Source organism: Tenrec ecaudatus, chromosome 10, assembly GCF_050624435.1.
Source record: "Tenrec ecaudatus isolate mTenEca1 chromosome 10, mTenEca1.hap1, whole genome shotgun sequence".
Lineage (NCBI taxonomy): Eukaryota > Metazoa > Chordata > Mammalia > Afrosoricida > Tenrecidae > Tenrec > Tenrec ecaudatus.
The window spans coordinates 63,148,163-63,174,363 of record NC_134539.1 but is presented as its reverse complement, the minus strand read 5'-3'; the positions used below and the strand labels follow the sequence as shown (position 1 = coordinate 63,174,363).

Sequence of the window (26,201 nt, the reverse complement as noted above, 5' to 3'; positions counted from 1 at the left end):
TTACTCTCAAGTGGTGGAGGGAAAAAAAGTTATTTGTACTATTCTTCCAATTTTATTGTAACTCTATGATTGTTTCAAAAGAAAGTGCTACCTCCTCTCACCATGAGAGAGACACCATTAGGTTTAAATCAACTTAGATCTGAAGTTGCTCAAAGAATCATAAAAGGTGAAATATTATTACTATAAAATCAAAGTTGCATAGGTTTCCTGTGGGTTATGATCATGGACATATGAGGCTGGCAAATCTCTTTAGTCATGACTATTAGTCAACTTTAAAACTAGATTTATATGTTCTACTTTAATTCCAGAGATCAAGAAAACTAAGCAGCTACAACACTACAGTTGACCATAATTAACAAATTGTCCCACATGGCCTGTGTACCATACCTCTCCTCTTGAGGAGTCCTTACTCGGGGATGAAGATGATGAGTGAGGTGCAGCCACCAAAGTAGTAGCACCAATGGCTGCAGCTGGAGGGAGCTCTCGCTCTTCGGTGCCTGGACGTCGGTTCCAGCTGGGGTCACTCATGGGACGGCGGAGAGAAGATGATACTATGTCAGAGCTCCTACTGCGAACTAGTCTGTCTGGGTAAGAATGCCTTTGCTTGAATGCCTCCATTTCAGCAGGAGTTAAAACATGTGAACCAAAGTTTGGCAGCCTGGCCTCATTGCCTCCCACAGCGCCTTCCAGGATTGGGGGATCCGGTGGTGGATGGGATGGCCTAGCATAGTGAACCTTTGGCCTTACCACAGCAGAAGTCCCTTGAACAAAGAAAAAGAATTTTGAAATTGAGAAAAGTAACCCAACAAGGACATAAAAGGTATTAATTTTTTTTCTTCTGTTCATGCAGAAGACACAAATCATACAGTTCGCTAGTTTACCTTCATGTGAAGACAGTGGATCAAACATGGCAAGCAGAGACTCTGATTGAGAAGGAGGCGAAGTCAATGGATGGGCACCTAAAACATCAAACCATGAAAACAATTCAGAATTCATGGGGTTCAAAAGCATTATTGAACAGTTTACTTTCTTGTTTTTATCAATTAGAACTTAAGGGGCAGACCAGGATGAGAAATCTTAATGTAAAATCTAATGTAAATTTGATTAATTCCCATTTTCTATTTTTAATATATACACACAGATTTTAATTACAATTTGAAATGATCTAGACATTCTCCTATTATTTTTAATGGCTAAAAATTTTATGGTTAATGCAAGAAATAGTCAAGCCTCCAAAACCAGCAAAATCTTTAGTCATAACTTTCTCAAACTTCACAATATTTCAAGTGAAAATGGTATTCCATGAGAAGCAAACAGCTAGTTCAGCTTATAACTCACACAATTTTGTAAAAGCATTTCCCTGAGACAGCTTATATTTTGGAATGTAACAAAAATGTGTTGCGGTACTTCACATTTTATTATATAGAATATTGAAAAGATGTGTATTTAAGGGTTGAGATGTAATTAATACTTTTCGTTGCTTAATAAATGACATTTTTTTTAATTCTGCAAGTGGAAATTACAGAGATTCCTGTGCAGTGTGGAGTCTGTGTCTTGATGCATGCTGAAAGACCCAATAGTTTTACCCATTCTTATTTGTGAACCCTAAGCACAGATGTCTACACAATGGAAAGAGCCTCAATAACAATGATTATAAGAATGAAGACAATGCTGTTGGACTGCTCCACACATCAGACAAGATCACAGAAGAGACGATTAAAAAAGCAGTACCCTTTACAATAGCCAAGCACAAATGGAAATACCTAGGGATATACATGACTAAAAAAATGAAAGATTTACATGAGGAAAATTATAAAACACTACTACAAAAGAAATCAAGAGTGCCTTAACAAATGGAAGAATGTCCCATGCTTGTGGATTGGCAGAATCAATATAGTAAAGATGTCAGTTCTGCCCAATGCACTATATAAATTCAATGCTATCCCAATATGAATACCACCATCCTTCTTCAAAAAATTGGAAAAACAGATTACCAACTTCATATGGAGAGGGAAGAAGCCCAGAATTAACAGAGAACTCCTCAAGAAGGAGACAAAGTGGGAGGGCCACAGTAGTCAAAACTGTGTGGTACTAGCATAATGACAGATGTTCAGACCAATGAAAAAGAGCTGAAGACCCAGAAATAAAAACAGCATAAAGGCAACTGACCTTTGATAAGGGCCCAAAAAATATATTAAATAGGAAGCAGATGCCATCTTCAATAAATGGTGCTGGAAAAAATGGATATCTACCTACAGAAAAATGAAGCAAGACCCTTACCTCATTCCATGCACAAGAATAAACTCAAGGTGGATCAGAGACTTTGAGATACAACCCTAAACAATTAGGGCCATTAATGAGGGAATTGGGACAAACCTGAGAATCTTGGCACAGGGAATACATAGGCTATCAGAAATAGGGAAGGATACAAATACAGAGGAGTCACAAATAGACAAGTAGGATACACTCAAGATAAGACACCTGTGTACATCGAAAGAATTCACCATGAGAGTAGTAAGAGAGTCAGTCCACTGACTGGGAAAACATCTTTGGCAATGACATATCAGACAAAGGCCTTATTACTAAAATCTACAATACTTTGCAAGCTTACAATAAGAGAAAAACTAATTGCCCAGTGAGGAGGTGGGCGAAGGACATGAACAGAAGTTTCAGAGTCTGAAATCCGAATGGCGAATAAACATATGAGAAAATGTTCCTGATCTTTAGCCCTAAGAGAAATGCAAATCAAAACAACTATGAGATACCACCTAACACCCTCAAAGATAGCCCAATTCAAAAAATCAGAAAGCAACAAGTGTTGGAGGAGCTGTGCTGAGACAGGACCTCTCATCACACGGCTGGTGGACCTGTAAATATGGAAAGCCACTATGGAAATCAATTTGGCGATTTCTAAAACAGATGGAAATCGAGCTACCATACGACCCAGCAATCCCCTACTGGGCATATACCCAGAAGAGGCAAGAAACAAACCATGGCCCGATAGCTGTGCTCCAATGTTTATCGTGGCACAGATCACAATCGTAAGGAGTTGGAAACAACCCAAATTTCCATCAACAGACGAATGGATTACAAACCTGTGGTACATACATACAATGGAGTACTATGCATCACTAAAAAGCAGTGATGAATGCATGAAGCATATCGCTGCATGGGAAGAACTGGAGGAAATTATACTGTGAAGTAAGTCAAGTACAAAAGGACAAGTATAACATGAGTAAGTTTATATATATATATATATATATAAAAGAGCAGAAAAGTAAATGCAAAAAGGGCACAGGGATAAAAGCTACTGTATACAAACACTCCAGGGATGAGGTCCAGGTAGTATGGCAGGGGCTAGACCAAATCCAGGGGTACATGTGGGAGTCAACTAAAAAGGGAGCGGGGAGGAAGGAAAAAGAAAGAAAAAAAAGATGTGTGTGGGAGGGGTATGAATAGGCCAGTGACCCACCCAAGGGGAGGGTATTGTTTGTGTCTCCACAGGGAAAGAGGGACCAGACTTAAAGCCAGTGCCAGATGAATACGGCGTGCTGGCAAGGAGAGGGGAGCCAATGGAGAGACCTGTGGGCTTGGCCCCCATACCAGCTATGTGGACAACTGCCCCTCCCCCTAGAAGAATTTACTTGAGAGGACGACACTAAAGCTGCAGCTAGGGGACAGGGTCATGTCTGATCAGAGCCCACAGGAGCAAATGGAGGGAGAGGAAGAGAGAGTGGAGCGCATCCTGGCCCACCAGGCCTGGAGGACGACGATATCCCCACTCTGAATAGCCAATGCACACTGTTGACCACATGGCTGATCCCACTACGAGACACGCCGTCCCTTACAGGCCCAGGACCCTAAGGGGTACAACACTGGAGTCTCAGTGTCAGGACTGGCCCGGACTGACCCCATGACACCGAGGCAAGCCACTAACGGTGTGCAGCAGAGCAACCATGGGAGAAGCACAGGGAGCCCCCGAGAGAAAGGACAGACTCTCAGGCCAGAGTGTAGCACCCCATCGGACCTGACTGAAGGACACGTCAGAGATAAAAAATCAGACCTTGATCTATTCACAGGTTTTTCTTTCTTTATAAATTTTTTTTCTTTTAATTAATTTATTCTTCTATGGGTCATTGGTTTTCTTTTTTGTTGTCATTGCTGTCTTCTCACTCATCGCCTATCTTGCAATGGCTTGACTTTTGGTGCATATTTATCTCAACAGATCTATCTAGATAAGATAGGCTGGATGAACAGTCTGGAGGAGAAAACAATGGGACCAATGGTTCGGGGGGGACATGGGAGACAGGGAGGCAGGGGTAAGGAGGGGTGCTGACCAACCCAGGGACAGGGGAGCCACAAGTGATCCAAAATCTGTGTCAAGGAGGGTGAGAGAGGCCTACTAGGAATTCAGCAAGGGCAATGTAACTGAGAAAAATTACTGAAACCCAAATGAAGGCTGAACATGATAGTGGGACAAGAGGAAAGTAAAAGGAAATAGAGGAAAGAACTAGGTGACAAAGGGTATGTATAGAGGTCTAAAGATTGGAATGTACATATGTAAATATATTTATATAAGAGTGTGGGGAAAAAGATCTACGAGCATATATTTATAGGTTTAGAATTAAGGCAGCAGATAGACATTGGGTCTCCACTCAAGTACGTACTCAAAGCAAGAACACGTTATTCTATTAAATGGTATTCTATGATGCACACCTTCCCACCACGATTGCTGAAGAAAAGTGTGTGCATATGCAAATGTGGTAAAGAAAGTTGATGGTGGTCGGCTATCAAAAGATATAGCATCTGGGGTCATAAAGGCTTGAAAATAAACAAGAGGCCATCTAGCTGAGAAGCATCAAAGCCCACATGGAAGAAGCACACCAGCCTGTCTGACCACAAGGTGTAGAAGGGACCAGTTCTCAGACATCAAAGAACTAAAAATCACATTAGTGAGTGCCCACCTTCCCAATACGATCACTGAAGACAAGCGTATGCATAACAAACGTGGTGAAGAAAGCTGATGGTGCCCGGCTATCAAAAGACATAATGTCTGGGGCCTTAAAGGCTTGAAGAAACAACGAGCCCGTGTGACCACAAGCTGTCGAAGCAACCAGGTATCAAGCATCAAAGAACAAAAAATCTTATCATTGTATATGTGGGTAAGTGCAGAGTGGACACTAAAACCTATCGGTAGGCAACTGGACACCCCCTTACTGGAGGGTTGTGGGGAGATCAGCCAGTCAGGGTGCAGGTGCTTCCTCTCCCCCACTATTATGATCCCAATTCCACCTTACAAACCTGGCTAGACCAGAGGATGTATATTGGTACAGATAGCAACTGGAAACATAGGGAATCCAGGACACATGACCCCTTCAGGACCAGTGATGAGAGTGGCGATGCCTGGAGAGTGGAGGGAATGTGGGGTAGAAAGGGGGAACCGATTACAAGAATCTACTTATAGCCTCCTCCCTGGGGAATGGACAACAGAGAAGAGTGGGGTTGGGGGATGTCAGACATTTTAACATATGACAAAATAATAATTTATGACTTATGAAGGGTTCATGAGGGAGGGGGGATTATGGAGGGAGGGGGAAAAATGAGGAGCCGATATTAAGAGCTCAAGTAGAAGGCAAATGTTTTGAGAATGATGATGGCAAGAAATGTATATATGTGCTTCACACAATGGATGTATGGATTGTGATAAGAAGTGTACAAGCCCCCAATAAAATGGTTTTTTAAAAAATGAAGGCAATGTTCTAAAACTGATTGTGTTAATGATTCTACAACTCTTCTTGATTTGATTGAACTACTGAATTGTATGATATGTGAATTATATGCCAATAAAACTATTGAAAAATAAAAAAGAAAATAGCCAATAGCATCATAGTATTAATATGAAGATAGTTTTTGACCTTCTACCCTTTTTCCTCAAGGGTCTGGAGCAACCTTGATGGTATAATTCATACTTTAAGAACTCCTGTTTTACATCAGTTATTATAAATTGGGGGTGATTACTCCACCACCACCACCTAAAAGTGGACATAACTGTAGACATTTTTGGTTGACAGGCCCAAAATGTTCCCCATGTTAAGGTTGAGTAATCCTGGTTTAAAACAAAAACATGCGGGGGGTGTTAGACAGGGTATATAAAACCACTGTTAGCATGTTGGTATTTCTTTTCAGGTGTTTTTTTTATATAGGTTTTTAAACCTTTTATTACCTTATAAATAAAATTCTATAATTTCCCCCTGAATACTATATTCTAGCTATCTCCCTGTTATTTCACATTCTCTCAAGCTTTAACAAAATTTGATATGTAACTCTTACTGAGTACTTATCCCAAGGAACCACTCTGGTAGTGCACTGGATTGTCAGTTTGAAGCGAGCACCTGCTCTGAGGGAGAAAGATGAGGTGTGCTGCTCCTGCAAAACTGACAGACTCAGGGAACAGATACAGCTCTACTCTGTGATATCGGGTTCATGTTGAGTCAGAATTGACTTGATGGCAGTGACTGAGTTTTTCTGACTTACACCAAAATGCATTCAATCATTGTAATTTTTAATTCTGTTACTTTTAATTATCTGCTAATATAAAATTCATGAAGAATATCTTTGTACATTAAAAATTTTCCACACATGGATTTCCTTATAATTTCGAAAAGTAGACTTAGTTAACTCAATTTAGAACATTTAAAACTTTAAATACTGCCAAATTAAACCTCAAATTGCAAGGCCAATTAATAGTATCACCAACAACATGGAGAGCCACATCTCCAGTCACCAGCTCAACACTGCCCTGAGCTATGGGGACTTTAGTGCCAGCAGTGACTGATACATGTACAGAGGAAAATTTACTTTGTCATGACCTGGTGAAAAGTCAGCTCTCAGAAGTGTAGTGTTATACCCCCAGGCCTCTGGTCATGCTTCCCCTTCCTGGGGTAAGGAAACACCCCTTCTATCAAGGGTTGCTTTAAGAATAGTCTTTGGGGGAGCCTGCCTCTAAAACCCTGCGATTCAGACAGCTTGAGCTCAAGGGGACATCTTTCTTCCAGAGCAGTGTTAGTGCAGTTGAAATGGGGTACAAAAAGCTATTTTCAGGGAACCGATTACAAGGATCTACATATAACCCTCTCCTTGGGGGACAGACAACAGAAAAGTGGGTGAAGGGAGACATCAGACAGTGTAAGACATGACAAAATAATAATAACAAATTATCAAGGGTCATAAGGGAGGAGGAAACGGGGAGGGAGGGGGAAAATGAGCAGCTGATATCAAGGGCTTAAGTAGAAAGCAAATGTTTTAAGAATGATGAGGGCAACAAATGTGCATGACACAATGGATATATGTATGGATTATGATAAGAGTTGCATGAGCCCCCAATAAAATGATTAAACAACAAAAAAAGCTATTTTCTTAGTGTCTGACCACTATATTCCAGCGGGGGGGGGGGGGGAAGACTGTTATTTATTCCATGGATCTGATCATTTGGTTGTTAAAACTCACCAAAAAGCTGTTCCCCTTTGCCGTTCTTACCATGGGTTACTTCATCCATATCCGGACTAGTGACAGAATCTTTACCCCCAAAATCAGAGCTGCACTCAGACCTCAAGTCTTCTATTTTATTGGGAATATCCTCAGAGGTTGCGCTTATACCTTAAAAAAATGAAAAATAAATAAAAATCAAGAACAATGTAAACATACACACAAAATGTATATATTTACACAAATATATAAAATATATTTATATATACATTTTGAAGAAGTTTAAGCCATTTCAAATTTTGGGTGTCACAATTCTATACGTGACTTGTATAGTACTCTATCCTTTATCCAACTACTGCTTAATATACTTGACTTGGACAACATAACCGAAACTGCTGAACAGAGTAACAGAGGCTGCCAAGAATGGAGAAAGAACTAGAGGAACAGACACAAACTGGTTGCCAATGACTTCAAAGGCTCAATAAAGTCACACTTTCAGTTCTCACAGATTTACAGTCCATTAAAATAATTTCGTCTCCTGAAAGCTACTAAACTCTTAAAAAAAACAAGTATCTTCTATATAAACTCTATAAATGGAGGTAAGGGAAACTGCACACATCAAATCATTCCTTAAAACAAGACAGACATACCCGACACAACACTGAGGCCTGGTGTGCTGGGGCGGGAACTGACCTCCCTGACATCGGTATCATCAGATGTGCTACCCAGTCCTGAACAGCTCTCCAGTTCTTGTAGACGTTCCTCCTGCTTTAGGTCTGGGGCCTCTAGACATAAGAAATGAGGTATCACGTTAAGGATTTTATTGGCATGCCACAGTTTTGCTTTTATGACCTGGAAGACAAAAGGTACCAGGGCACCAATGGAATCAGTGTAAATGGATTTCTAAATTTCAGCCAGTTGCAAAGTTAGTGAGATCAAGTGGGACTAAACTAAATGTTGTAGATGATTATTCTATTTTCAGATCACTAATTTCATAGAGTTGGTTATGCTGTTGGTTAGAGTGTAAACTGAACATTGGGCAAGAAAATATAGAATAAGTTGACATTAGATCAACCACTCTCTAAAAAAATAATTCTTCTGCGTGCAGCACAGATGGTGAGCTAGTGCCATTGTCCCTTGATGAAAGTTTATTAACATTTGAAGGAATGCCTTAACATTTTAAGTTCATACAAGGATCGCTTGGTTGTTCTTGAACCAAGTAAACCAACTACAACATAAAATAGATATATAGCTATTTATATTTGAATTCTAACAGTTGACACTTAGATGAAGACTAATTATCCTTAAAAATCAGGGAAAAAAGTATAAATGAAATACATAAAAACACAACACAATTCAAACACATTTGTAATATTGTGAACAAAAAAATTCTCAAGACTCCAAAATCTCAATTTCCATGTATTACAAAAACATTAAACAACTTTTAATGTCAAATTCTCCCCTGAAATAAATCTAAACATGCTTACCAGGCATCCAACCACTACGGTTTGAACTGTTGCTATTTCTATCCTTTGATGAGGTAGTGGGAGACACTGAACTTAATATCCCTAACAATTACTTCCAAAATTATAGAACAGAATCAGAACGTACCAGAATGTGCGTCTTAGCCTATGCCATCCAAGGCTGTGTATTTTTTTTCTTGATAGGTAAAAAGTCCCCTAGATTAATAATGTACCATTTGAAATTCTCAATAAGCAACTGGCTCGCATTCAACAAATGCATACTTGACAAAAAGGACATAAAATAGAGATTTGTACACCTTACATCTAAAACTTGTGTGCAGATAAAAAAAAAGCATACTAACCTGAGTCACTTGGCAATACCTCCACACTCCAAGCTTCGCTGGTTGTTTCTGATATGGTAGAACCAGTGCAGGGGTCAAGAAGCACTGACCCTGAACCTGGGAGGCACAGCAAACTGCCTAACATGTTCTCTGCTGCTGCACCTGTATAATTGGTGGGGAGCAAAGGGTTAACAAAAGAACCTGATGGGAAAAGCAGTGACAAAGCTAAGAAAATCTTCTCTGCCCACAAGAAAGAAGTCAAGATAAGAACAGAGTCAATCAAAGCCACAAAAAACACAAATTTCCCACTTTCCACACAAAGGTTCAACCTTTGACTTTTCTACAGAGAAAACACACAGTCATTTCAACTGTCACCTTGGTTTTAAATCAAGGTTTTCATGTGTTCCCTAATATCCTTTAGACTTTATACTCCTACAAAGATTAAGTGGAACCCCAACAGTACAGTAGTGGAAAGCATTTGGCAGCTATCCACAAGTTTGGTTGTTCAAACCCTCCAGCCACTGTGAGAGAAAGACATGGCAGTCGGCTTCCATAAAGAGTTCAACCTTGGAAATCCTCAGGGGCAGAGTTCTACTCTATCTGACAAGGTCACTACAAGTTTAATCAACTCAAGGGCAATGGGATTTTTTAAAATCATTTTATTGGAGGCTCATACAACTCCTATCACAATCCATACATACATCAATTGTGTAAAGCACATTTGTACATTCGTTGCCCTCAAAACATTTGCTCTCTATTTAAGCCCTTGACATCAGCTCCTCATTTTTATCCCCTCCCTCCCCACTCCCCCTTAAACCCTTGATAATTTATAAATTATTATTTTGTCATATCTTACACTGTCCAATGTCTCCCTTCACCCACTTTCCTGTTGTCCATCCCCCATGGAGGAGGCCATATGTAGATCTCTGTAATCTTTCCACCCCATCCACCCTCTACCCTCCCGGCTTCGCCACTCTCAGCACTGGTCCTGAAGGGATCATCTGCCCTGGATACCCTGTGTTTCCAGTTCCTATCTGTACCAGTTTACATCTTCTGGTCTAGCTGGATTTGTAAGGCAAATTGGGATCATGATAGTTGGGGGAGGGGAAGCATTTAGAAACTAAAGTAACGTTGTATGTTTTATCATCGGTACACTGCACCCTGACTGGCTCGTCTCCTCCCGGTGACCCTTCCATAACGGGATGTACAGTTGCCTACAGATGGGCTTTGGGTCCCCCATCCACACTCCCTCCCTCTCATTCACAATGATAGGATTTTTTGTTCTTTGATGCCTGATACCTGATTCCTTTGACACCTAGTGATCACACAGGCTGGTGTGCTTGGGCAATGGGATTGTGACAACAATTAAAACCACTCAGAGAAATTTAATCCCAGAAAGTTTACTGGCTGAATATGCTATCTTTCAGCACATTAACCATATGCAAAGCAATAAAATATATTTTCAGTGAAACACACACCTCCCCTGAAGCTCTCATTCAACTGCAAATAGTTTATTGCTCTAACACAGCTTCTGCCAGAGAAAATATTACTTTGGCATCTGGTACAAAGTAATGTAAAACCAATTAAGAAATCTATTTACACTACTTAAACATACAAATCGGAATGATTCAACATTATTGTACAGCACATTAGAAATAATTAGCTGAGATTACTCTGCTACTTCCAATTAGGCTTAACAAAGGAACAATTCCACTGCAGTGGCATGAAAAAGTTTTGAAAAAAATTACCGGTAAAAGCCACCTTGTAAGGGTTACTTACAAGGAAAATGACACATAATGAAGGGGAGGGAGTAAAGGGTAGTGGGTAGAGGGTAAAGATGAAACAAAAATGGCTACAGCTGAAGGCGAATGATGGCCACACCAGGTTCATTATACATAGTCTCCCATTTTTTTGAAAATTTTCCAAGATTTAAAAGGAAAAATTAAGGTGGTATAAAATGGTTGTAAATCTTTCACGACTCCTAAAACTGTACTCTAAAATGGTTGTGAATTTTAATGTAAATTACACTTCAACACAATTGATATTTTAAAAAATACCAAAAAAAACAACAGTTAGCCTTTGGAAAGGATTAATACTTTTAAAAGTGAGTATTTTTAGAGAATTTTAGTAATATATTATTCCAAAAGATTTTATGGCTACAATTTTATGGCTACATTATAAAGTCAGGTACTTGGTCTCAAAAGAAAACAAACTAATCATAGACAAGGTAAAAACATATGATATTATCTATAACCAAGACTTGACCAGAAGTTAATTCAAAAGATAGGCTTTCCTACTTTTGTGGGGGAGGGGCAGGAGGAGGAGTGTGTGGTGTGTGTTTGTGAAATGTAGAATGGAAAAATCCTGTAACAGTCATGTTTGTCAGACCACTGAAGTGCTCCCTTAGGAAGGGTAGAACAGATATACACACAGCTAAACAGCAATCTTCCAAAAACATTAAATAACAAATACCTGCAATTTCCTGTAAACGATCTTCATCAATGTTGGGGTCAAAGTCACTTCCCAAGACATCTGTACTCCAGGTCTCACTCACTGTTTCCGATATGTCCCTATCATCTGTTAGTCCCATCATGTCACGAATTTCAAACTTCCTTAGCTTGTCATCAAGATTATCTTGTGTGGTCGCTATCAAAATCAAAATTAAACACTTAAAAAAAGGTAACATAGTATAACCATTATGAAAAATGGTATGGTGCCTTGATAAAAATCGAGAAGTAGAAATAACATATGACCCAACAATGTCATTCCTAGGTATGTATTCTGGAGAAGTAAAAGTAGTGTCCCAAATAGACTTGTACATATGCATTTCCTTGCATTATTTACAATACCAAAAAGATGAAAACAACCTAAATGTCCATCAACAGACACATGTATAAACAAAGAGCAGTACACACGTGTACATACATACATGCTATGCCATGATAAAGAATAAGAATAAATCCATTAAACATTTCACAACATGGATTAATCTGGAGGACACTTCTGAGTGACATACGTCAAACACAAAAGGATAAATATTGTGTGAAATCACTATTAAGAACAGTCAAGAATAGGAAGAAAAAACAAAAACAAAAAAACCAACATTCTTTGATGGTTTCTAGGAAGGGGAAAGGGCATGGAGAAGTACGAACTACAGTAGAGAAGAGTTAATTCTGGTCAAGGGAAAGGGGATTGTCAGTAGCACAGGGCAAAGGCAAACAGTGAGAGGTACATAGACTAGAGGACAACTTAGGCAAATACTGTAATACAGTCTGGAAGCAGTGATAACTGGTAATAATTTTCAAGTAGATACATTTAGTAGTAATAAGTTGTGAGTAGGTAAATATGTATGCTAAATAGATGCAGAAGATCATATGGGAACAGACCAACATACATGTATGGCAGTGAATATTTTTACAAACATATTTGCAAATGCTGTAAGTATATTCATACATGAATAACAACGCATAAAGGATGCTATAGAAACCATTTAAACACTGGGAATGAACTACTGGACCTATATGTAAGCTAAGGACCAGAGATTCAGGGGATATTTAGGTTAATTGGAAGAAAACAGTTCACAAAGATAATGCTCTTTATATACTAGTCTGGAGAATCGTGTGTAGGGTCTAGAAAGCTTTTGAGAAACCATCTAAGAAGCAACTGGGATGTCTTCTCAGCTGGGCACAGAAAAATGAAGAAACAAAATCTCAATGAAGAAGCAATTAGTCCAAAGGACTACAGCCCACACAACTATAAGTTCCTCTAACCTGAAACCAGACGAACTAGATGCTTCCTGGCTATCACTATGTACAACAAACTCCAAAGCCAAAAAAAAAAAAAAAGGGGGGGGGGAGTATCAGACTCTCTAGTAACAAAGAAACGTTAGGAACCCCTGATACTACTGAGAAAAAATGAACTACCAAAGACCTCTAACTTAAAATGGAAGATATTTCTGAAGGCTACTTTCTAGTCAAATAACACTCAAAACCTCACTATTGCGGTGTCCATGCAAACTCATAGCAAGTCTACAGGACAGGGTAGAACTGGCCCTGTGGGTTTCTGAGACTCTAACTTTCTAAAACAAAAGAAAGCCCTGTTTGTCTCCCTATATAATAAGCAGTGATCTAAAATAAACAAGAAGAATGCGCCCCTCAAAACAATCAACTACACAAGATGAGCAGGGCAGTATCTGCCCAAAACCAAAGACGAGAAGGAAGACAGGAACGGGGAAAGCAGGAAACTCAAGGAGGACTAATAGTGCTGATGTATTTGCTATGTAAACTTTCCCATAAAGCCCACTATCCAAACCCAAACCCACCGCCACTGAGTTAATTCCAACTCATAGCAAACCTATAAAGCAGAGTAGAACTGCCCCTTCATGTTTTCAAGGCTATAAATCTTTACAGGAGCAGAAGTCTTCATCTTGCTCCTGAGAAGTGACTAGTGACCTTGAAATTAGCAGCTCAATGGATAACTCACAAAATTTTGTTGCTTTTTAAATTACAACCATGGAAATCCTATGGGGACATTCTATGCTACAGTGTCACTATGAGTCACAATTGACTTGATGAGGGCATGATTTTATGAGCCTTTTAATCCTATTCAAAGTGATGAGCAAATGATTAAATGACTGAATTTGTGATGCAAATTAACAAGAAACTCGAACAATGTCAAATAAACATCCAAGTTTAGATTTATGCTTTAAACTTTGATCAAAACTGTCCCTTGAATTAATCTTCTAACTAAATCATAATTCAGAATATTAGAAAAGAATGCATTTACACTGGATATTTTCCACACTTTTATTTTGTTCATTCACCTTAGGGTGCATTTCAGATGCTAAGAGGTGACCTCTTGAAGCCGTGGTATATGTTTTTCTGGTTTCTTGGTATAAAGAACTTTATGCGTTTAGAACTTCAAGTTACATATTTTACCACTGACACCAGGTAAAGTACTGAAACACTGGACATTTCCATGTGGATGCACTCCTCTTGGAACTGAGGCAGTATACACAGATGTAGTTCCCTTATGGAAGATTAACTAGACCCAATGATCTAATCAATTGTTTTCCCTGTACCACTATCTTTTGCAGAGTGACTTTACAGATCATCCTATCAACTGTTGGCATATATTTTCCATCTCTTTGAATCTATACTGGCATTGTGCCTTACTCTGGTCAATAGGGTGGCAAGGAAGTGTACGAATTATGAGCCTAGACCTCAAGAGAACTTGTAAACATAGTATTTTAAAAAACATTTTATTGTGTTTTACATAAAACTTTACACAAGAAATTCATTTCTCACTCAATAATTTATCCACAAAGTATTTCATGACATTAGTTGCTATCCCCACAACATGTCAGCACGTCCCTGATGTTTACCCTGACGGGCTCCCCATTTTCATTCCTCCAGTACCCCCTTGTCTTTTCATCTTTGCTTCTGGGCAAATGCTTCACATTTAGACTCATACACTTGTTTGAGTCCATGAATGTTATTTTACCCTTTATAACTCAATCTATTATTTGGCTAAAAGGTAATCTCTGGGAATGGCTTCAGTTCCCGGTTAGGAGATCTTGTAAGCTGCCTGCCCCTCTCTCCCTCTCCCTCTGTGTGTGTGTGTGTGTGTGTGTGTGTGTGTGTGTGTGTGTGTGTGTGTGTGTGTGTGTGTCTATCTCTCTCTCTCTCTCTCTAAGCCTAAGCTAGCTTTCTGGTGAATGAGAGATCACAAGGACCAAAGCCAAGGTCATCCCACAGATCTACTGACCACCCCTGGCAGGTTTAGTAGACTCCCTCCTTGATCCCTAGTAATGGTACAGGTACATGAGTGAGCCCCAATCAAAATCAGAATAATCACTCAAATGACCCATAAACTTGAGAGTAACAATAAATATGTTTTAAACCAGTAATCTGTGATGGTTTGTAAAATAGCATGATTTATTGTACTAATTAATTGGTAAATCCATACTAAAAGAAAATAATTTTCGACTGGTGTGGCTCCAACTGTTTCACTGTCTCAAACCTAGTTAGTACCCTCAACACTCTCTCAAAAGGCCACCAGTGATCTTCAAATAAACTACTTTTTTAACTTTATAAAATTAATCTTCTTGAGATGAGGATTAAGTCTTCTCGGGAATATTTTTATAAGCCCTTTAATAAAACTTGGGAACTAAGAAAAAAAATTAATCTTCCTGAAGCACAGAAAAATATCCCCTCCCACTCCTCCTAAACTAACTTTAAATACATTAAAGGCTTCCTGCTTGCTACTACAGTTTTCTTTCTACAGTGGGAATCCACCAGTTTCCCAATTCATTGCTATTATATAAATACTATGGTTTTCACCCTTGACTTGTCTTTTATGACTGTCTTATTTTGTGTTGCTCAAATGCCCTGGTAGTGTATTGGGTAAGTTAGACAGTTAGAATTGAGGCTTCCTGTCGAAGGGATCAGGTATCAAGCATCAAAGAACAAAAAATCATATCATTGTAAATGTAGGTGAGTGCAGGCATCGGAGGGCAACTGGACACCCACTTACTGCAGGGTTGTGGGGAGATGAGCCAGTCAGGGTGCAGGGTAGCAAGGATGAAACATATAAATTTCCTCTAGTTCTTAAATGATCCCCCCCCCCACTATCATGATCCCAATTCTGCCTTACAAATCTGGCTAGACCAGAGGATGTACATTAGAACAGATTGTAACTGGAAACACAGGGAATCCAGGACAGATGACTCCTTCAGGACCAGTGGTGAGAATGGCGATGCCTGGAGGGTGGAGGGAATGTGGGGTAGAAAGGGGGAACAGATTACATAAATCTAATAATAATTTATGAATTATTAAGGGCTCATGAGGTAGGGAGGAGTGGGGAGGGAGGGGGGAAATGAGGAGCCGATATTAAAGGCTCAAGTAGAAGGCAAATGTTTTGAGAATGATGACGGCAAGAAATGTAGATATGTGCTTGACACAATGGATGGATGTATGGATTGTGATAAGAATTGTACAACCCACTGGTGCATATGGGAGCTAGATGCACAGGAAATCCAGGGTGGATGATACCTTCAGGACCAGGGGTGTGAGGGGCGATAATGGGAGAGTAGAGGGTGAGTGGGTTAGAAAGGGGGAACCGATTACAAGGATCCCCATATGACCTCCTCCCTGAGAGACGGACGGCAGAGAAGGGGGGGAAGGGAGACTCCGGATAGGGCAAGATATGACAAAATAACAATCTATAAATTATCAAGGGCTCATGAGGGAGGGGGTAGTGGGAAGGGAGGGGAAAAAAAAAGAGGACCTGATGCAAAGGGCTTAAGTGGAGAGCAAATGCTTTGAAAATGATTAGGACAAAGAATGTACAGATGTGCTTTATACAATTGATGTATGTATACGTATGGATTGTGATAAGAGTTATATGAGTCCCTAATAAAATGTTAAAAAAAATTTTAAATCATTTTATTGGGTGCTTGTACAATTCTTTTTTTTTTTTTTACATCTTATTAGGGGCTCATACAACTCTTATCACAATCCATACGTATACATACATTAATTGTATAAAGCACATCCATACATTCATTGCCCTAATCATTTTCAAAGCATTTGAAAGGCTTCCTGCTCTCATAGAAGCTGACAGTTTGGAAACCTACAGGGGCAGATCTACTCTGTCCTACAGGGTCACTGTGAGTGACTGAAAACTGTCTTGATAGCAGTGAGTTTAATAACAAAAATACCTCAAGTCTGAGTTGAAGGTATCAACTACATGGAAGGCTTTTGTTTAACTTCTTTTATATTACAAGAGGGCGCCTGCCAAGGTTAACTCATTAACTTAACAACAGACAACCCATTTCCAAATGAAATTATAATTACAAATACAGAGGTTATGATTTAAAAACATATTCTGGGGGGGACACAATTTACTTTGTAACATTCTACACTTAGGTCTCCCTGCCCCCAAATGCTCATCCTTTTCACCTACAGAGCCCAGTCACCCATTATGTCACCCCAAAGTCTTAAACAACCCATGTGCAAAATGTCATTTTCTGAGTCAACTAAATCAAATACGGGGAGACTTTAGGTGTATCTCATCCTGGGAAAATCTCCATGTGCGATCTTGTGAAATCTAGGGCACAAGTTACTTCTTTCCAAAGTGCAGAGAGAGAACAGTGTCGAGGTAGACAGTCCCATTAAAATGAAGAAGTATCAGGTAGCAGTAAGTCCAAAACCCAGCAGAACACATGTCAACAGTTCCCAAGACCTGAAAACAACCTGTTCTCTGAAACCATCTCTGGCAAGGGCCTCACCCTCCAGCCTCTAGATCAGTGATTCTCAACCTGTGGGTCGAGACGGCTTTGGAGGTCAAAGGACCCTTTCACAGGGTCGCCTAATACATCCTGCATATCAGATAGTTACATTGAGATTCATAACAATAGCATACTTATAGCTATGAAGTAGCAACAAAAATAATTTTTATGGTTGGGAGTCACCACCCCATGAGGAACTGCATTAAGGTTGAGAATCACTGCTCTAGATGCTGGCCACATCTTCTCATTTCTGGGTGGTGGTTCTTCCACCTTCCAGGCCCACTGGGACAGCAACTCCACTCCCTGAGCGGCAGGCAGTCCCACTCTTCCTGTCCAGATGAGCGGAACCCTATTCTTTGGGCCTTAGAGGCACAGTTCTTCTAACCCTTGGGCAAGGCAGCCTCCTACCCTAAGCTATGGGTGAGAGCCCATCCCCTTGGCACTCCTTAACAGCAGGTCCATACCAAAGAAAAGAATTAGTACAGATTGAATTCTTGGAAACCAAGGAGGCTATGGCCCTCATTCTTGAGATGCTGGAGACCAGAGCCCCACCCTTTTAAACTGTGGGGAACTTGCTTCCTGTGCACCTTCAGCTGACCTCAGAGCGGCTAGCCTTTTTCTTTTCTTTTCCTAAAGCACAAGAGAATTCCAAGAGACAGACCACTTTGTCCTTTCTCGGTAAGCTGAAGGGTTTTCTACTGTGGAAGGTGCACATCACAGGGACAGGCCTAATCTTTTGAACCAAAACTGTGTAGCCATATGCTTGGTGACCATTTTAGGATGAGTCCTAGTTTTTACAAGACAACTTTCTAACTCTTTATGTCCTGTCTTCATTTCGCACAGCTCATTTTTAAGTCCATCTTTCCTTTCCCATTCACTATAAGGGGCAGGGAGAAAATTCTGCAGCCACTTTAAGATCTTGCTCAGAAATCTCCTCAGCCAGATATACAAGTTCATCACAATTTCTACCTTTCACCAAACATCTGAACTTAAATTGTTTCCCTCTACATAAAAAGCATCACTCTTCCTCCATTGTCCAATCACATGTCCACTTTCTTTTAAAGTCCCCCCAGAAACTCATTTAACATCCATATTTCTGGCAACATGTATTCTCTAGGAAAAGAGATTTTTCTCTATAGTTCTCAATTCTTTCTGAGACCTCATCAGAATGAGCTTTAACAACCATAAGCAGAACAGGGGGTTGCTCCTCTTCATGCCTAGGGGCCCCCTAGAGGAGGTTAGAAGCCAATGCAGGCTAAGAGGCATGTGCCAATTCAAGCTTCATCCAGGTACACCTGGGCTGGCTGAAACTAGGCCAGGTGAGCGTAATTCAGCCAATGAGGTAAACCTGTACTGTCGACCACGCCTCCTAGCCAAAAGCCCTAATGGCTGCAACCTGGAGACCACCACTGCTTCCCTTCAGCTGCTCCGCTTTGTGCTCTGCCATGTGTGGCTGTGCAGTCCCATCAATCGTTCCGTCACTGTAAAGCCCGAAACTTCTTCTGTCCTTTATAAAATCCCAGTTGGATAGCAAACCAGGCTTCGACATGAATTCTTTCTCATGAGAAGCCAAGGACGGAGGTATTTTCCACCTGAGAAATCTAACAATTCTACCAAGTCTCTTCACATTCCAAATTCACAATTTAGGTATCTGTTTGAACAGCACCCCACTCTTCAGCACCAAATTCTGAGTTATCTATTGCGGCTAGATGAGTGGCAAACAGAAAGCATTCACACAGAGAAATCAATTTTCTCAGTTAGGATGGCTCCAGTCAGCATTGGGTGTTGGCTCTAGGGAAGGTTTCTACTTCCCGTCGACTCTGAAGGAAGGTCCTGATCTTCATGTTTCCTGGCTCCTAAGATCTCTCCCTGTAGCCTGGCCATCAATTTCCTCCATCTCTGCTGGCTGGCTTGCTTGCTTAACTTTTTTGTTTGTTTGTTTGTTTAATCTTTTATTATCTCAAAGGAGACTGACTCACGTACACCTTGCACTAATCATACATCATTAACATAACAAAGACAGTGCATTTTTCAAATGGGATTATAACCATAGGATGAAGATAAGGAAATTTTAATAAGGGCACAATTCAACCCATAATGACATTTTGAGTAATTGGTGCACCACTCTCCCTTCGTTTTACTTTAAGTTCCTTGAGTTCTTAGTGTTTATCTTCACATTCCTTAAGTATTAAACCTTATAATTGAAATATATCAATTTTACAATTTAATTATTCTATATTATTTAAGCCTAAGCAATACTTATCAATTGAATACATTTTTAAGAACTGAATGAACTACAAATACATACAAGTGAAATGATCTTTAAATTTACTCTCTTACTCAACAAAGCCAATTTAGATATAAGCATATTATGGTTTTTTGTAAGTAAAGTCTTTGCTCCTTGAGCAACTCTGCTGAACTTCACTTTACCTTGTTCATGCTCCAATAGCTGCAGAGCTTCAACTCCGTTACTCCCAGAGGGTCCTGCTCCAAGTTCTGATACAGATTCTCCTTCCAGGTCTAGAGAAGACACTGAATTGGAACGATTTGAAGGACCTGAAAAAATGTTTGTCTTATGAGTGATAGTTTTTAAACAATAAGTCACCATGCAATTTTTCACGCTTGCAAATGAGACTGAAGACTAACTAAAGATCTTTTAGTATTAATTTATACCTTAAAAATATATGAACATAAAATAAAAACATACTAAGTAAAAAAGTTAGTCAGAAACTATTTTGTAAAAGGCAAAACTACACCTTTCACCCCTAACCCCAAGGGGGACAAACAACAGAGACATAGGTGAAGGGAGCCAGTGGATGGTACAAGATATGAAAACAATAATAATTTATAATTTATCAAGGGTTCACAAGGGGAGCGGGGGGTGGGGGATGGGAGGGAAAAAAGAGGAGCTGATACCAAGGGCTCAAATAGAAAGAAAATACTTTAGAAGTGATGATGGACACATATGTCCAAATGTACTTGAAACAATTACGTACGGATTGTTATAAGAGCTGTAAGAGCCCCAATAAAATGACTTATTTTTTAAAAAGGCACAATTATAGACAGTGAAAAGACCAGTAACTACCACAGGTTCAGAGGACACATAGGAACTGTACAACAGTGACTTTAGTTAATAATAATGTATCAATATTAATCAATTTAGCAAATGTGCCTATGAGGAAATGAAATTTCTTAATGTGGTTTTTCTATCCATGACTATGTAACTCCCACCAACTGATTGCGTGAGACTATACAAATAGGGTGTGCATAATACTAATAGCAGGAACTGCTCAACTTGGATTGCCATCTCAGACCTCGGACCAGAGAGAATCTCAGAGCTATTGAGGAAGATGAGCTCCTAGCAGAACAAGTCTGAGATCCCTTCTTGCCTGAAGTGGCTGAGGCATAAAGGCCACGCTACACAGACCATAGGCTGCAGTGCAGAGACTATGGAGACGCTGAGGCAAAGCAGCAGGCAAGCTTCCTGGTCCATAGAGACCAATGACCAAGAAACCTCATGATTGAAGGCCTTAGAGGGATTTGGCTGCTGGCTGAGGATAGGCCCTACTGTGGACAAAACTATATCCTTCAAGCGGCCAACAAAGTCCACATGGAAGAAATACAGCAGCTTGGGTGGTCACGAGGTGTCGACAGAATCCAGTATCAGGTATCAGAAGACCCAAACCAAATAAGTATATCGATGCGAACGGGTAAGGTCGGAGTGGAGACCTAAAGCTCATCTGCAGACAATTGGACATCCACTCACAAGAGTCACAGGAAGGGACTAGTCAGCCAGGGTGTGTATAGCACCGATGAAAAACGTCAACATTCCTCTACTTCTTTCATGCTTCCTAGCCCCCGCCATCATGACCCAGGGTCTGCCTTGCAAAATCCAGCTAAACCGGAGCATGTACACTGATACAGATAAGAGTTCAAAACACATGGAATCGAGGATAAACTTGTCAAGAACAATAATGGAAGGAGCAATACCACGAAGGTAGGGGGGAGGGGGGAGGAGAAGGGGAGGAACAGATCACAATGATTGATTTATATCACCCCACCCACCAGGGGGAAAAAAAAACAGAAACATGGGTGAAGAGATATCAGACAGCGTAAGATATGAAAATAATAATAATTTATACTTTATCAAGAGCTCATAAGGGTGGAAGGGTGGGGAGGGAGGTAAAAAAAAGGATACTAAAAGCTCAAATAGAAAAAAAATGGTTTGAAAATGATGACAACATGTGTAAATTGTTTTAAGAGCTGTTAACAGCCCCCAATAAAATTATTTATACATATATTTTAAAAATAAACACTGTATCCTTCATGTTTTCTCATGCTGGCTTATGATAATCTCCTAACTTCCCTATTAAATTATCATAATTGTGAGTATTGCCAAAAAATAGACTTTGGGGCCAGGGCATAGCACCCCATTAGACTCGACTGGAAAACACTCCTAAAAGCCAACAAACAATCCTTGAACTAGCTACAGGCTTTTCCTTTTGTTTTGTTTTTTTTTAGTTATTGGTTTTTGTTGTTTTGCTTTCCTTTGTTACTTTGTTTTTCTCTGTCTTGTTTCTGTGCATGTTATTATCTCCACAGGTCTGTCTAAATAAGATAGGATGGATGAACAATCTGGAGAAAAAAACACGGCTGACGGTTCGGGGGAACATGGGAGAGGGGGAGGTAGGGGAAAGGAAGGGAGTGTTAACAAATCCAGGGACAAGGGAACAACAAGTGATCCAAATCGGTGGTGAGGAGGGTGTAGAAGGTCTGGTGGGGCTTGATTAAGGGTAATGTAACCGAGAGGAATTACTGAAACCCAAGTCAAGGCGGAGCATGATAGTGGGAAAAGAGAAAAGTAAAAGGAAACAGATGAAAGAACTAGGAGGTAATGGGCATTTATAGAGATCTAAATACAGGAATGTACATATATAAGTATATTTATGAGGATGGGGAAATAGATCTAGGTGCATATATTTATAGGTTTAGTATTAAGGTAGCAGATGGACATTGGGCCTCAAGTACTCCCTCAATGCAAGAACACTTTGTTCTACTAAACTGGCATCCCATGATGCTCACCTTTCCCAACACGATCGCTAAAGACAAATGGGTGCATAAGCAAATGTGGTGAAAAAAGCTGATGGTAAAAAAAAAAAGCTGATGGTGTCCGGCTATCAAAAGATATAGCAACTAGGATCTTAAAGGCTTGAAGGTAAACAAGCAGCCATCTAGCCCAGAAGAACAAAGCCGACATGGAAGAAGCACACCAGCCTGTGTGATTACAAGGTGTTGAAAGGAATCAGGTATCAAAGAACAAAAAAATCAAATCATTGTGAATGAGGGAGGGGGAGTGCAGATTGGGGACCCAAGACCCATCTGTAGGCAACTAGACATCCCCTTACAGAAGAGCCATGGGGAGGAGACAAGTCAGTCGGGGTTCAGTGTGGCAACAATGAAACGTACAACTTTCCTCTAGTTCCTAAATGCCCATCCCCCACCCCCGAACTGCCATGATCCCAATTCTACCTTACAAATCTGGCTAGACCAGAGCATGTACACTGGTACAAATGGGAACCGGAGACACAGGGAATCCAGGACAGATGATCCCTTCAGGACCAGTGCTAAGAGTGGCGATACTAGGAGGGTGGAGGGAAGGTGGGATAGAATGGTGGAACCAATTACAAGGATCTACATATAACCCCCTCCCTGGAGGATGCACACAGAAAAATGGTTGGGTGAAGGGAGATGTTGGACAGTATAAGACATGACAAAATAATAATAATTTGTAAATTATCAAGGGTTCATGAGGGAGGGGGGATCAGAGAGGGAGGGGAAAAAATGATGAGCTGATACCAAGGGCTCAAGTAGAAAGCAAATGTTTTGAGAATGATGGCAACAAATGTACAAATGTGCTGACACAATGGATGGATGTAAGGATTGTGGTAACAGTTGTACGAGCCCCCAATAAAATGATTTTAATTGTGCGTGTTGTCTGTGAGTTATTTGTGGTCCCTGAAATAAACCAATGAACCCAGCCGAGTGGTTGAGTACCATGGGAGGAGTAGTTGGTGTAAGAATAGCGTAAAGAAGGAAGGAAGTAAAGGTCATGTCTGACCTCTTATGGCAATCAGGTGAACTTTGCTTTCCCTTCTCCCTTGTGTTGCCAGAGGTCAGATATGGTCTCTGAACCTTTTTCTCAGAACCACACAATTGCAAGTTACTTTTAATAAGAAGAATTATGCATGCAGATAGGGGTGGACTGATGACATGGGAACTTTGTATATTCTACACAATATTTCTGTAAACCTAAAACTGAAGTAAAAAATAGTCTTATCTAAAAACACATATTTGTATATGTGTGTGCATACAGACTCACACACCTATACCACATATACCTACATCTTTTGAAACAGTAAGTCTGCTTCTGTAAATTTATTCTATGAAAATAGTAAAAAATTAGTGTCAGGGTCAATACATGCTTTCATTTAATACCCAAAAAGTAGAAGCAATTTAATCTATCAAAAATTCTCAAATAAGCTATAGCTTCATTTGAAGGTAAAGAAAAGTCATTTAAGTCTCTGTTACTTAAGAATATTAATTACAAATGGAAATAAAACTATACTATTAAACAATAAAAAGATTTTATAAAAATGTAAAATCTTGTTTTAGATATACCAAATGTTAACTGTTTATTAAAACAATGGTGATATTACAGATGACTGCATTTCTTTTGTTTTTAGCTTTTTAAGTTTGTAACTTTTAAAAAGAATGTTATCCATTATTCGTTTTTGGTTTTTTAAAATGTCTTTTTCAACTTTTTTTTTTTAATTTTCTCCATTAAAAAAAATTTTTGTCCTACTATATGGAAGACATATCCGTAACTTTTAATGTTTTTCTTACTCCTATTTGCAGTGTTTAATTCTGGTTCATAAAAATGTGCATGAGAATGTATGACTAAAGAAAGACAAAACATTAAAAACGAGAGACAACATTCTGAAATACTTATGAGCCCATCTTTTCCATTTACACATGCAATATTATCCCTCTAAAGGAGCTCTATAAGCTTTGGTACATATTACTATTTTTTACCTGCTTTAACTTTTATTATTTTAAGCTTTCTGGTACATATTAATTGCGGAGAAATACAATACAAATTTAAGTCTTGATGAAGATTGGTATCTTTTTCATCTTATAGCATCCATGCTCACTTATAATCTTCATTTTAGGTAAATAGAAATCTTTACAGCAGACTGTTAAAGCTCATTAGAGGAAAACTTCTTTACTCTCCTCAGTGACAGGCAGAGATGGTACACTTATAATTTATAAGGCTCCTTTAAAGAACATTAAACAACTATTATTTGAATTACACAATTCCTTGAATGAAGTAACCCTTCACCTTCAGATATTCCTTCCAGATTATCACTGCAGAGGGAAAAGCGCAAGGTTTTATCAGGTTTACCGTGGAGTTTGTTTTCATCAACAGGGACATCGCCTTGCCCTCCATCCGAAAGTTGCATGTTTAGGACCTAAAAAGCAAAATCCCAACTTTAGGTTTCATCACAACTAAAGAGTACTTAGAAGAAATAAACCACAGAAAATCTACACATAAGCTCTTTTTCATCTTAAATGGTTTTAACTAAAACCAATTTACAAAGTTGTGATCAAGCATTTTAAGTACCTCTGAAATAAGAGTATCAATTTTAAATAACCTGAATCCATGTGTCTCCATTGCGCTTCCATTGTTAGGGAGTCGCTGAACAGTGCAAATGGTTAACAACACAAGCCTCTTAATAGAAAGGCTGTGGTAGGAGTCGACCTGGAGGCAGATTATATTGAGTGGAAAAGAAAAATACACGATCCTTCTTCCATCTCTAGAATTTCATGGAAGAAGGATCGCGTATTTTTCTTTTCCACTCAACATAATCTGAGTGGGAAATTTTTGAAGAAGCTTCAAAAACTTCAAGGAAATTTTCCATTATCTTTTAATTCCATTTTTTCCAAGAATTTTGAAGCCCCTCCCTCCTTTTATAGAGATCAAAGTTTATTAATGATAGCCGGACATAAGAAATAAACGAGAAGAAGGAAGACATAATGGTAGAAGGACAATGAGCTTCAGGTCAAGGTTGATGAAAAATTTTGGAATATTTAATGGTGATGGTTGAACATATTTAATGCCACTGAAAGGTACCCGTGAAGACTGTTTTAACTTATATCTCAGAGTTCTGAAAGAGTTAATTCCAACAATTTTTGCCAACTTATTCAATGTTTGTGCGGGTGGCCTGGTAAAATTTGGGGTTCCCTAATACACTGAGAGTTTCCTTCCCTACCATGTCATATGTGATAACCACAAATGCAAGTTTACTGAACACCAGCATTACTTTATGAGTCTGAGTGGCAGTGCATTTTTGGAGTTTTATAATTGGATGCTCTTTCAAAGCTTGGAATAGATTCTCCTAAATAATAAGAAATGATGGTAAGGGAGTTCAGAGTGTTCATGATTGTTTAACTACAGTCAATGAGAATAGACAACTTTTTACTGCTTTTTCAGGATGTCAAAATCCACAAGAGGCTCCAACCCTTAGGTTATTAGGATTATTTCTGTTGTCTCTGTTCCAAGCT

General features: G+C 39.4%; 1 protein-coding gene across 8 annotated transcripts in view; it reads right to left on the bottom strand.

Annotated features, from left to right (window-relative positions):
- The window catches only part of GAPVD1 (GTPase activating protein and VPS9 domains 1), a 79,774-nt gene that overhangs the window by 24,266 nt on the left and 29,307 nt on the right, over positions 1-26,201 (bottom strand). For 3 of the 8 annotated variants that reach the window (XM_075560506.1, XM_075560510.1, XM_075560514.1), the window contains 8 exons: positions 24,979-25,108; positions 20,010-20,135; positions 11,762-11,935; positions 9,311-9,451; positions 8,136-8,270; positions 7,507-7,656; positions 882-959; positions 388-761 (listed from right to left, as the gene is read on the bottom strand). In XM_075560506.1, the coding sequence (XP_075416621.1) occupies positions 388-761; positions 882-959; positions 7,507-7,656; positions 8,136-8,270; positions 9,311-9,451; positions 11,762-11,935; positions 20,010-20,135; positions 24,979-25,108 (1,308 nt within the window). The remainder of the gene's footprint in view (positions 1-387; positions 762-881; positions 960-7,506; positions 7,657-8,135; positions 8,271-9,310; positions 9,452-11,761; positions 11,936-20,009; positions 20,136-24,978; positions 25,109-26,201) is intronic. The other 5 variants (XM_075560507.1, XM_075560512.1, XM_075560511.1 and 2 more) reach the window with 3 other exon arrangements.